The 13,737-nt window shown below is 44.6% G+C and overlaps 1 protein-coding gene across 3 annotated transcripts in view; it reads left to right on the top strand.

Moving 5' to 3' along the window:
- PIP4K2C (phosphatidylinositol-5-phosphate 4-kinase type 2 gamma) overlaps window positions 1–13,737 on the top strand; it is a 38,846-nt gene that overhangs the window by 14,776 nt on the left and 10,333 nt on the right. For all 3 annotated transcript variants that reach the window (XM_083489471.1, XM_083489472.1, XM_083489473.1), the window contains 4 exons: window positions 2,066–2,209; window positions 4,422–4,568; window positions 10,843–10,881; window positions 11,900–12,013. In XM_083489471.1, the coding sequence (XP_083345597.1) occupies window positions 2,066–2,209; window positions 4,422–4,568; window positions 10,843–10,881; window positions 11,900–12,013 (444 nt within the window). The remainder of the gene's footprint in view (window positions 1–2,065; window positions 2,210–4,421; window positions 4,569–10,842; window positions 10,882–11,899; window positions 12,014–13,737) is intronic.

Here is a 13,737-nt window from a genome sequence, read left to right on the forward strand (position 1 = left end):
ATATTCATTTTAATGCATTGAAAATAATATAATTAGTTAATATACATGTTTGTTCATGGGTAAACTTGTTCAGATGGCAACCAAAAACTCTACAGATACTTTTATTCAGTGAGGCAATGCAGTGAATTCACATTCTTTGATTTTTTGCACCAAACTTGAAATTGAAAATTCTCCATGAATGACTCACATTAATCACTAAGCCTGCCACTAACTGTATATTTACCATCAAATTTGAATTCTAATTGTGTATGTATGAAATGTAGCTTTTAAAGGAATATTAAAAAATGGCACTGCAAAACCAGTTACTGGCACTAAATAAAAACATAGAAACGTCAACTGTTTAAATCAAGGCCACCTCACATGCTGTTACACATAATTGTATAGGCCTAGGTATTTTAAGTGTATAAAGCATTAAAGCTACTTTCTTTTTTTAAAAACAACACACACACTGTATGGCCAAGGGTATACAATTGCTAAGAATAAGATCACACCAAAATAGAAAAAAGGCTATCACATATAGTTGAAATACATACGGATTCAAATGTTCATCAAATTAAATGAATGGCATTTTTAAAACGTAAAAAAAATTAAAAAATTCTGTATCTCACATTTCAGAACTGCTAATGGTGAATGACACATTGCCCAGTAATGTAACTGGATCAAAAAAACATTATTCACTACTTACACTGGCAATATCACAGCTTGACTTATTATTTACTAGATTTTTTCAATGTTGGTTATAAAACTGGTTCTTACATTAGAATTTACAGTTTGTGGAGAAGATTCTCCGGAGAATTTTCTAGCAGAAAATATTCTCAAGAATATTTGCATTCTCGAGAATATTCTCACCTCACATCGCTATTTGTGACTTGCATTCTCTCTATTTGGAAGAGGGAAAGATTAGCATATGAGAGATCACAATAGAAGGGGAAAGAGCCCCCAGCAGCTCCCACAGACCCCTTGAACTGGCCATTTCTCTCTGCACATTTTAACCCTCCAAGTTTCCTTTTCTTTAAAGAGAGCCAGAGGGTGAGACTAACAAAGCATCATTTGAGTGTACCCTCTTTAATGTGTTCTTGGTCTGGTTTCCATCATGAGAGCAAGGGTAACAAACATGGTGGCTTCCAAATGTTGTGGACTACAGTTTCCATCAGCCCCAGCTAGTATGACCCAATGGGCAGTTTTGTGGTCCAAAAACATCCAGAGGGCACCGCTCTGGCTTTGCACTGAAGCAAACAGAAGCAAGCAGCAGAATCTCTTTCCTGGACTTCATAAATATTATTGATAGCTCAGTTAGTAGAACATGAGACTCTTAATCTCAGGGTCGTGGGTTTGAGCCCCACGTTGGGCAGAAAGATTCCTGCATTGCAGGGGGTTGGACTAGATGACCCTTGTAAAAGGTAAAGGGACCCCTGACCACTAGGTCCAGTCATGACCGACTCTGGGGTTGCGGTGCTCATCTTGCTTTATTGGCCGAGGGAGCTGGCGTACAGCTTCCGGGTCATGTGGCCAGCATGACTAAGCTGCTTCTGGCAAACCAGAACAGCGCTCGGAAACGGCGTTTACCTTCCCGCCGGAGCGGTACCTGTTTATCTACTTGCACTTTGACGTGCTTTCGAACTGCTAGGTTGGAAGGAGCTGGGACCGAGCAACGAGAGCTCACCCCGTCGCAGAGATTTGAACCGCCGACCTTCTGATCGGCAAGCCCTAGGCTCTGTGGTTTAACCCACAGTGCCACCTGCGTCCCTAGATGGTCCTTGTGGTCCCTTCCAAATCGATGATTCTATCACTCAACATTTCCTGCACCACCCCATTTCCCTAAGAGCCTTTTTAAAGGAACTGCTGCCTTGAGGGTGGCCATCAAAGAGGCAATGCCACAGGGGAAGCGACCCTTTGAGGGAAGATCTGGAGCCCAGAAGTTTTGTTCCGCTTTTTGCTACTCCATAGCTAGGGAAGGTTTATCTTTAACTCCCTTGTTGCCCACCCTTATCATAAAGATAAATCAGCCATGCCAGGGTCATCGGCACAGAGCCTTGTTGTCATTGGTTCATTCTGACTTCTTCAGGTCTCGCTGACACGCAGTCCGCCCACTTATGAGATTGAGGGTGGGGGGCGCTTCCTCCTGTCCTACGACAGAACGTTGGTGATCAAGGAGATCTCCAGTGAAGATGTGGCTGACGTGCATAGCCTTCTGTCTCACTACCACCAGGTAAGACGTGAAGGCAAGCGGGCTTCTTTGTATGGGGTTGTAGGCATGTGGACTCTGACTTGGAGCGTAAAATAAGTTCACCTGAAGGATGCTCATGGAAGCAAAGGGCCACCTGTGCCTCACCCCACATCTGTTCAGTAGGGCCCATTGATCCTCCAGAGTGACTTCTTGGTGTGCAGGTAGCTGCACAATGGGAGGCGGGAACAGGAAGTGGTCTGTCTTTCTGTGAACTTTTTAAAATTACCGTATTTTTTGCTCTATAAGACTCACTTTTTCCCTCCTAAAAAGTAAGGGGAAATGTGTGTGCGTCTTATGGAGTGAATGCAGGCTGCGCAGCTATCCCAGAAGCCAGAACAGCAAGAGGGATTGCTGCTTTAACTGCGCAGCGATCCCTCTTGCTGTTCTGGCTTCTGAGATTCAGATTTTTTTTTTCTTGTTTTCCTCCTCCAAAAACTATAGAGCAAAAAATGCGGTAACTTGGGATCCAAACCTCCAAACCAACCCCCACGAGAATATAATAAATAACAGTAAATATAAAATCTTAGTGCACTGAAGAGCAAAACTTAAGCAAATTAAGCAAGTTTGCACAGCAATTTCTGCTAGCCATGAACAGGGAAAGGGGCTTCAGGGTTCTGCGTAGCTCCTGCCCCCTGACCACTGGAAGTTGTTTTCCGTTTCTCACCTACAACTGAGATCTGATCAGGCATTCCTGCATGCTGTCAAGCTTCTCTCCATAGCCTTAGGAGCAATTTTAAAAAGGAAAAATACTGAAAGCTGACATTTAAGGAATGCTGAGTGCCCTGCTAGCTAAGAACAACATCACTGTTGTTTGTAAAGCACCTCACAGATGTGGGCACTGTACAGATGTTCAAAACACAAAATAGGCCCTGTCCTCAGGCTACCAAATTCTTCATTTGGGACATCTAATAATAGGTGGAAGGAATACATTGAGACCTGTTCATCAGTATTGATATGGAAGCATTCCATTTGACAGCCATGTTGGTCCACTAGGATGAAAAAATCCAAACAGCAACATTATTGCAGTACCTGGTGGGCTAAAAAGTTTGCTCACTACTTTGTGAATTTTATTTTGTTCTGTTAAAGTAGTGAGCAAACTTTTGAGTCCACCAGGACTCTTTTTTAGATTACATGTTAAGTGTTTATAAAAAAATGTGGTGAAGAATATTGCTGGCCACGATGAAAAGCCCTAGTTTGTACTTTATGATAGCTTTAGGATGAATTGTAATAATAATAATTTTATTATTTATATCCTGCCCATCTGGCTTTGTTTCCCCAGCTCCTCTGGGCAGCTTCAGCACATATAAAAACATAATAAAATATCAAACATTAAAACTTCTAGATACAGTGCTGCCTTCAGATGTAGTCTAAAAGTTGTGTAGTTCTTTATCTCCTGGACATCTGATGGGAGGGTGTTCCACAGGGATGGCACCACTGCTGAGAAGGCCCTCTGCCTGGTTCCCTGTAACTTCACACCAGCTTCCTTAGGTTAGGTTATGGTGCAAAACAGATTGCAGGTGGATGTGTTCTGGGGTGAAGAAAACAATGGCTGCTCTCCTTTAAAAAAAAGAAAATCAAAATATTGCTGACTTTTTATATATGTCTCTGGTGCTAACCAGCATGCACAGGACTCATAAGGCAGAGTGGAGAAGTAAAGAAAAGCATGGCAATGTCTGTATTAGCAAGGCCAGAGATTAATTACAGATGATGCACTAGGGGAAAACAGTGACTGGATTTTCGCTGTCTGCCTCTGTGTGAGTGGATGGGTGGGTATTAGTCCTCTTTGAGCCGATGTGGTGGAAGAACTAGAGTGCCTTTTAAATCTAGGCTGGGTATACTTGGTGCTCAAGAAAAGACGTAGTCTTGTGATCAAGAGAGGATGGGGGTTAGTGAAGGAGGTTAGGACCCAAAGAACTGGATAGCAAGCTAAGTGCTGAGGAACAGTCCTCATTGGCAAAGGATAGCTAGCTGAGTCTGTTGCACTCTGACCAATGAAAGCCCCAACAAGCCAAAATGCAGGAGAATTGTGGTTTGGGGACTGGGACTCCAACTGAGAAGATTACGATTCCATTTCTGGATTTGCCTTCCTGAAGTCATCCTCCTACTGTGCATACGTCTTGTCTAAGCTTTTGGTGATCTTTGTTCTGGGCCCACTAGTACAGTACTTCCTGAACATCTTGTTTCCTTCTTCCAGTACATTGTGAAGTGTCATGGGAGCACCCTCCTGCCTCAGTTCCTGGGTATGTACCGGCTCAGTGTGGACAACGAGGAGAGCTACATGCTGGTCATGAGGAACATGTTCAGTCACAGGCTCACCGTGCACAGGAAGTACGATCTGAAGGTAACGGGTAGTGGAGGGCAGGCGGGAACTGTGCGCCAAGGCTGGATCTAGACACTTCAAAGAAGTGTTTCAGTTAAACGCGTTGCAAACTTTGTATGAGAAATCAGGTTAGCAAAAACAGAACTCCACAGCGCCATCTGGTGTCACAGTGTTAGAATGCATAAACAACACATATAAAGTGATTTTTCTTTGCCAATGTAGCTGAGTCCCAAGTCTTTGGTCCTGTTTGTCCATCTTTTTCTCCCTCATTTGCCCATGTATGTGCATGATGTTTGCTCTGGAAATCTCCAGAGCTTTACCGATTAGCGGTGGAAGTTGCAATATGTAATGCGTGGTAGTTGTGTCTAAAATGCTAATATGTCAGACAGAGCAGTGCTGGGTTTTTGCACCAGAGAAAAAGGTTGCCATGGAATTATGTCACCAATTTCTTATTATTGACCCATATTTATTCAAATGTTTGCAGTCTCCCCCCTTGGCATGCCTGGTTTTCAGAATATGCTTGAGTAGATGGTGTCATTATACGCTTTAGTCGCCAGGTGGCACTGGATATGGTTGTATCTAGGTGGAGTCAGTAATTGCCTGTGTGTCTTCTGTTCTTCTTTTTAAAAGGCCATAAAGTTATTATCTAGCTTTCTGGCACTGTATGCCTTCCATGACATTACCGAATTTCAGGTCATCCTCGCTTTGCCATGAGAGTACAGAGCCAGGGCAGGGGATATAAAGGAAATATGAAATCAGGCAGGAAGCTGGAAAACACAGTGCTGAGTTGCAGCGTCCAGGTTTTCTCCTGAAAAGCCTTGTTTGCAAAGAATTCTGCGCCTCTCTTCTCCATCTGTAAAATAGACATGATAGTCACAACATAGTTGTGAAAACATATGAGCATGTGTGGAACTGTTTATAAAAAGATTTCACATGCACTTTTCAGCATCAGGTCCCAGAGCGTGTTAAAACAATCTAAAATTCAGTCATCTGAACTTTCACTGTTGGAAACAGTTCAAAAATGAAACAGAGTCACTGAAATAGGGTGGGTCCTGTGACTGATTTGCACCATTCCCACCTGCTGTGTGATGTGGCACCCACAGAGGCCATTGTTCAGTGGCAAGGTGTGCGGTTTGCACCCACAAGCTCCCTGCTTCAGCCCTCCATCTCTTTTAATTATCTCTGGTAGCAGGAATGAGACAGACATCTGCTTGTAAGACATGAGAAATTGGCTCAATTCAGGTGATCATTTCTCTGTTTATTAAGTTGAGATGCTGTTAGTTCCAGGCAGAGTTTTTGGCTGGATGTAATTGCAGCCTGATGGGTTCATGTGTACTGTAGGCACCAGTTTGGCTTCCTCCAAGGCAAGAGTGGGGAACCTCTGACCCTGAGCCAGCCATTGCCTGCCAAGCCATTCCCCCTCCCCAAACCATATGCACCCATCAACTGATGGGTGGGAGAACAAGGTTTCATTCTGTACTGGCTGCACAATCCTGTTCTCAGCAGGCTAGGCAGCAAGATTTGAGTGGAGCAAGATCTGGGGATTTAAAAGGGAAGGAGGAGACTTGGCAAAAGAGTCCCCTTCTCTTAAGTCTCCTCCCACTTCCCTTTTAAGAGCAGCGCAAAAGGGATTTTGACAGGTGGGCAGCCCCACTTACCTCTCAAGATTTGACCCGTGAAGCAGATCCTGATAAAGGTCTGGCCCATGGAGCCAAAAAGGTTTCCCACCACTGCTCCAAAGGGAGCAAGACAAAATCAAGCACAAGTTCAGATTCTGGTAAGGCAAAATTCAAGCAAAGCAAAAGTCAAGTTCCTGGAAGGCAAAGTCAAATAAACTGGGTAGCACCCTGTGTAGTTGCGCCTGAAGCTCAACCTGAGAGGCATATGAGCAGACTCAAATATTGCTTCAATAAAACAACGAACAGGGTGGTGATACAATGACTACTGCCAACTGTAAACAAACAATAAAAGTCCGTAAAAATGGCAAAAGTAGTTTCTTTCCCAAATAGGTTTTATCTTAAACAATAGCAAACGCAGTAATAAAGAGTCCACTTGTAATATACCAGTGGTTCAGCGCTCAGACGTTGTTCCGGTAATCCTATGTTTCGTTGCTAAAGAGCTTAGTCATCAAGCTTTGTAGCAAATAATATACAACAACAACAATCTTTATTACGGTCCAGAGACCCAACAAAAATAATATACAAGAGAAGACAGTATGTAAATGACTTAAAACAGGGGTATATCTGTCCCCATCTGTGTGTTTCCTTCGGGAGGAGCATAGAAAGAGGACGACACCCTTCACTTTGTTAAACCTCCTTCAAATATTGCTTCAGTAACCTTCAAACCTAGACTTAAACAGAGGCACAGCTTTGTCCGGGTGACTAGCTCTGGCTCTGGGCAGTGAAGCATCTTCACTTGACAGGGCCATAGCTTCAGTAGCCATTAACCCTGGCGCAGAGGGAGGCTAAGGTTCTGCTGAACTGTACTCTAAGGGCAACAACGTGACTTCCGCAGGCTAGTGGCTTGCCAATGAAACGGGTAGAGAAAAAAGCAGTATTTAAAAATGTTGAATGACTGAATAAATAGCTTGTTCCTTCAGCTCTCCTATCGTGAGCTGCCTGAGGCTTTCCTTCCTATTTGCAGTCCCCTTACAACAAAAGCCTCTCCTCTTTGGCTTGCAGCCCCAGTTCCAAACTCTCCTCTTCGGGACATCCTTAGTCCTCATTCCCACCTGAAATGAAGCCTATGTGTGTGCAAAGGCTTTTGCTTCTATTTGTTCCTCGTATCTCCTTTTCCCTCCCTCCCCACCCAACCAGGGTGCCTAAATATAGATCATAAGCTGCTTGGAGCAAAGGACTGTCTTTTGCTTATGCTGCTCTGCAAAGCACCCTTCGCACTGATAAATAGCTCCATCTCCAAGGCAGGAATCCTTCGCTTCCCTCTTAGTTTGATGGTGTATCACTTCTAAAGTCAGATAAATTTTGGTTTGCGCCGGGCAGAAAGTTCCCTTTTGGGCTTCCACCAACCATCTTGATCAAGCCAATTAAAACACATTTGGCTGAGTTGCATCTCCCAAGAAGGGCATCCGCTTCTGATTTGAAGGCAGCACGTAAGAGAGGATCCATTCCTCCTTCCTTGACAATCTGAAGGCTCCTGCCAGCCTGCTGAGCACATTCTCATTCCACAGCCCTCCTTGTGTCCTTGCCCGGCAGAAGCATTGCCCAGCACTAGGCGGACAGTTAAAATAGGTTGTGGTACAGACCTTCTCTGATAGGTCTGTGCTTCACTCTCTGCTCCCTCTCCCAGTGCCTATTAAGCAACATGTGGCTTGCTGTGCTGATTAAATGTTCTGATATTGCAGTGAAATGGCCCCCTCAGGGAATTTGTTCAGTACATGGACAGTATCAAACTCAGGGTCTCTCTCTCTCTCTCTCTCTCTCTCTCTCTCTCTCTCTCTCTGTGTGTGTGTGTGTGTGTGTGTTGGAAAACCAAGCTAGGAGAATGAGATGAATCATGTCTGCCCCTATCTTCCTTCAGCCTGGCTGCACATCATTAAACTGACCCAGAGCAAGGTTACATAGATCTTTTATAGTGGAGTTAACTAGGCCCTTGTTTGCAGTTACAAACATTTTAGAAGATGCGGCTGAAGGGCTGAACTGCAATGAGGGCCACAGTATAAAAGCAGCTTTTGCTGGAGGGCCACAGCTGAGGTGCTTATTATAAAGGAATGCAGTTGGAGTAACTTGGGGATGTTGTTAATCAACCTGGATGGTTGATTATTTACTTATTAAATTTCTATACAGCTCTTCGTCTGAGGACCGCAGGGCAGTATACAGTATAAAAACATGAAAATACATAACATGGTAACAAAAACAAACAATACACCCACCTGCCCACACAGTTTAAAAGGCCATATATTGTTTAATTAGTCAAAGACCTGGAAGAAGAGGAATATTTTTGCCTGGTGCCTAAAGATATATAATGAAGGTGCCAGGCGAATCTTCCTAGGGAGCTCAGTCCACAAGTGGGGAGCCACTGCAGAAAATGTCTGTTCTCGTGTTGCTACCTCTGGGCCTCACGTGGAGGAGGCACACAAAAAGGGGCCTCAGAGGTCGGTTCAGATGGGGTGAGGCGGTCCTTGAGGTATTGTGGTCCTGAGCCATTTTAGGCTTTCTAGGTCAAAACCAGCACTTTGAACTGGGCCTGGAAGCGAATCGGCAGCCAGTGCAGTCGGTCTAGGATTACAAAATAGGCATTGCCTGTGATGTTTCCAAAATAGGATATCTCCTTTCAGGGCAAAAGACTGGATTTAACCCACTGAGTTGCTTCCCCTTCTGATGCCCAGGCTCTGCTGTTTGTCAGCTGCACCTTGAGGGCTGGCAATGTGCTAGGTGCTGCACAGGACATAGCAGCAATGTAGCCCTGGTTGAGAGGACAGATGCTGTGGCCTGCAGTGGAATGCTGCAGCGTGGAGTGTTTCTGTTCGGTGCCTGCAGGACAAGTCTATTCTATTTTCCTTCTCGTGTTGTTTTCCCCTCCCAGTCCCTGCCCACAAGCAGCCAGTCAGCGTTCTGTGGCCACTGAGCATGCTTGGACCTCATTGTGTTGTTTTGCTACCCCCATGTTGTTTTTTTGTGTTGTTTTTTTAAAATACAGTGGTGCCTCGCAAGACGAAAAGAATCCGTTCTGTGATTCTCTTCGTCTAGCAGTTTTTTCCTCTTGCGAAGCAAGCCCATTGACGGATTAGCGGATTAGCGCTATTAGCACTTTTAGCGGTTTATCTGCTGATCGGATCAGCTGATAAGCGGATTAGCGGCTTAGAAAAGGGGGGGGGAAACCCCGCAGGAACTCGCAAGACATTTTCGTCTTGCGAAGCAAGCCCATAGGAAATTTGTTTTGCGAAGCACCTCCAAAACGGAAAACTCTTTCGTCTAGCGAGTTTTCCGTCTTGCGAGGCATTCGTCTTGCGGGGCACCACTGTAGTTCTTGTGCAAGCCTTTGGGGTTTCCCCAGACCTGCTGATACCTCCATTCTGTACTTGCATCAGGCTGCAAGTACCATTGCATCCTTAAGCCTGAAACAACAGCCTTGTATAATTTTTGCGTTTTGAAAAATGCCAGGAAAGGTTTCCATCCTAACATCTGAAGTCTTATTTAAAAACAAACAAACAAACAAACAAACAAACAAACAGCAGCAACAACAACTCAGCTGCTTTACTGCCCAAGCAGAGCTTTTGCAGCAGGTGAGACCTACCTAGGTTCACATTTTGGCTCCATCAAAAACTCTGTGGGTAGCCTTGGCAAGTCATGCTTCCTCAGCCTCCTGCCCTCCTCCTATGAAGTGGGAGAGAATATAATTGCTTGCCTTATATGGTTAAAATGAATAGTCTGTAATTTGCACGGTGAAGGGTGTTATGCAGAGTGCCATCGCCGCTGTTTATGTTGCAGCCTTTTGATTCCAGACTGTGCCCTCTGCCTATCTGGATGGAGACGCAGAGATTTCTTGCATCTGAACTGGTGCCTTTGTGGTCGGCAGGTGGTGGAGGACAGCATCCGTAGGTCTTATCTTGCCCATTGTAATAGCCCCTGGGGACGGAATGATGGCAGGTATCTCTGTGAAACTCAGTAACAGAAACAGTTTGAACAATATTGTTTTTATCTCACATCTGGTCAAGGCAGGACAACATCATAATGTATAAAAACACTGCTTTTACTGTTACTATTACTTGGATTTCTTACCCACCCTTTGCCATTAGGACCCAGGGTGTATCACAACACTATAAAAATAAAATATCAAAGTCAGTTGTTTAAAATACACATACTATGAAGAATAGAACATTGTGGTGTAGAAAATCAGAGAATTATATTTAGTAAAATGATACTCTTTTGGAGAGCACTTGAGGTACTTTTTAGCTTAGAGACATAGACCTCATTCCCCCTCCCCCTCCAATAATGATCCTTTGGTTTCCAGCTTGTTTAACTGATGCTTATGCAAATGCTGTGGGCTGGATTCAACCAACGGGTCCTGGTAGCAGAAGCCAGTGCTAGCAGAGTGGGGCTTTCCCCACACTCCTCTTCCTATGTGCCCCTTGCGCCTCCCTCATCTGCCTTGGGGGGTTGGGGGGAACCCCCAGAACAGCACATGGAGGAAAGAGAGGGAAGATTGTTTTGTCGAGCCCTGATGGAACAATCTCCTTAGCACAGCACCCATTGATTTCAGACCTGCCCTGAAAGCCATGTCCATTTGTGTTTATGTACCATGCTTCTTAATGTTTGTGTTTCTGCTTTTTTTTCAGGGCTCCCTGGTATCCCGCGAAGCTAGTGATAAAGAGAAGGTAATGTGAGATTATGGCTTTCTGGTGAAAGGTGGTGGCTCTCCCTCTGTTTTGATGTGTTGTGAAGTGATTTTTGGCTTGCTGGCTTAAACCTCAAGGTGATGATGGACCTCTTTGCGAAGGAAGATAGAGGCATGACCTGAGCGCATATTTATCTCTTTAAAAAACAAGGCAATGGCATATATGCATTTGCATTGCACTCCTGGTATCTGCATGTGCTAGGCAGAATAAACAGATCTTGACTAAACTAGCAGAAGTGGAGACTATGGAGGCTTAAAATATGAGCAAAGGGGTATTACAGGCGAGTTGTTTCCTTGGAATAAGTTTGCAGGATTAATGTTTGCATTGACATCAAATTCCAGGGTGTCGAAAATGGAGATCAAGAGGGGAGGGGCTATAACTCAGTGGTGGAGCATGTGCTGTGAATGCAGAGGATCCCAAGTTGAATTCCTGGTATCGCTGGTTTAAAAAAGGTTCAGGTAGCAGGGGATGGAAAAGGACCTTAAAAAGCAGTTGTCACAGGCAATTCCAGGCTTAGGTGGACCAGTGGTTGGCAGCATCTTATGGAACTAAGTAGCATTTAACATTATAGTCAGGACTTCTGTGGGCTGTGATTCCGTTGGAAGCCCAGCAGAAGAATGTAGAAATGGGCACAGAATTCAGCTTCCGGAAAATCCTTTTGAGGCACCCTCAAAAGAGTGAGAGGCAGTAGCAGGCAGGGGGTAATTCTGCAGTGATCTCCTGGCCAGGAGATTTATTGCATAATAAAGGTCTATGTTGTTCTTGAAAGTGATCTTGCTAAAAACAGGGAGTTAGTTACGTTTTATTATTTAAAATAGTTAGATGGTGCCCCATAACCATGTTCTGTGAGGGCTTGCAAGAAGGTTGAAAGCAAAATTCAAAAATGCTTCTTCCTTGTTTTGGCTCTGGTTCTGCCCTCCAAGTCTAGATTCAGCCAGCTGTTGACTCAGCTCCCATGCCTCCTCTTCATTCGAAATATGTTTCTGTTCCTTTCTAGGGCAAGGAGCTACCAACCCTCAAGGACATTGACTTTCGAAACATGAACCAGAAAGTGTACGTTGACGAAGAAGCCAAGAGAGATTTCATGGAGAAATTAAAGAGAGATGTGGAGGTACTGTGGCTTAGGGGGCCTAGCCCTGATACAGGCACAGCAAGACAGGAGCAGCTGGTCAGTGCATATCAGTAGGAAATGATCTGCAGGCACAGAAAGGGATTTATTGACAGAACAGGGACTTTTGCGGGAAATACACAGCCGTGCTTTGAAACAGGCTCCGTTTTTGAGCAATGTTCCCTGATAAAGAGCTTATTCTATTTATTTATTTTTTTAAAAAAATTTATTGGATTTTACAAAATATAGAAAAATACAAAGACAAGTACAAGAGAAAAATGAAAACACGAATGCATACTACAAAATACAACAAAACACACATTTAGCACAAAAATACAAAATACAAAAATACATACATTAAAAACTAATAATAAAAAGAAAAAAGCACATATAAAAAAAACAACCACAAAAAATCCTTCTTTCTTAATTTTAGAACTTAAATTCACATATTCTCCTGACTTCCTCACATCCCCCGTTCTTGTATCCCTTTTCAAAGTTAGTTCAGCAAATTCATAGCCCATTGATAAAGAGCTTATTCTAGCCCCAAATGTGTTGAGTTTTAATAGGCTTTCAAGCTAGTGTCAAGAAACAGGGGTGCATCCCTGCCCCCCGTTCCTAAGAGTTATGTGTAACTATTTGTTCAGGGATGGAGAATTGAATCCGGCGAGCAGGATGGATCCTGATCTCCCACGCAACCTAGTGGGCAAGTCTGACTTGGCAGTTGCCTGTCCTGTTCATGCTCGTGCAGTTTGGAAATCAAGTTGCGCAGGCCAAGGTGCTGTGCTTTGCAAGGCCCAACAAACAGCGGATTGCCAGGGCTGGCATAGATCATTGGGTGTGCTTCCCAAGTGCTGCATGTTGGGCTTTCCCAGAGATTTGCAAGTGCCGCCAATCAAATATGTTACTTGGTGTATGGCTGCAGTTCCCAGAGTTCCCTAAGAAAAAGGATTGAATGTTGAAGCACGATAGGAATTGTAGCTCTGCGAGGGGAATAGTGGTGTCCTAACAGCTCTCAGTGGGATGCGGGTGGCGCTGTGGGTTAAACCACAGAGCCTAGGGCTGCCGATCAGAAGGTCGGTGGTTCGAATCCCCGCGATGGGGTGAGCTCCCGTTGCTGGGTCCCTGCTCCTGCCAACCTAGCAGTTCGAAAGCACGTCAAAGTACAAGTAGATAAATAGGTACTGCTCCGGCGGGAAGGTAAACGGCGTTTCCGTGCGCTGCTCTGGTTCGCCAGAAGTGGCTTAGTCATGCTGGCCACATGATCCAGAAGCTGTACGCCGGCCCCCTCGGCCAGTAAAGCGAGATGAGCGCCGCAACCCCAGAGTCGGTCACGACTGGACCTAATGATCAGGGTTCCCTTTACCTTCAACAGCTCTCAGCAACATGGACAAATTACAGTTCCCAGGATTCTTTGGCGGAAGACATACCGCTTTAAGCCATGCCACTTTGGGGACCACTTCAAGCTGTACAGTGCAGATAGAACTGTTTTTGGGGATGGCAGATCTTCCCCACCCGCCCCAACCCAAATTTGCTGCAATGAGATGAGGTTAGGTTCCCAGACTAGAAAAATGCTCCCAGCCACTATCTCATCAGCTATTATATTTCCTTGGGGACTGAGTCTGCAGAACTGAAAATGCTTCTGCAGTGCAAGATTCACCCTATTAGCCTTAATGACTGCTAATAGCATGTGAGGTGGGGGGTGGGAAGGCTGCAGACACTCGGAGTCT

The sequence above is a fragment of the Podarcis liolepis genome (genome assembly GCF_965112155.1).
Source record: "Podarcis liolepis genome assembly, chromosome: 2".
NCBI classification, from domain to species: Eukaryota; Metazoa; Chordata; class Lepidosauria; order Squamata; family Lacertidae; genus Podarcis; species Podarcis liolepis.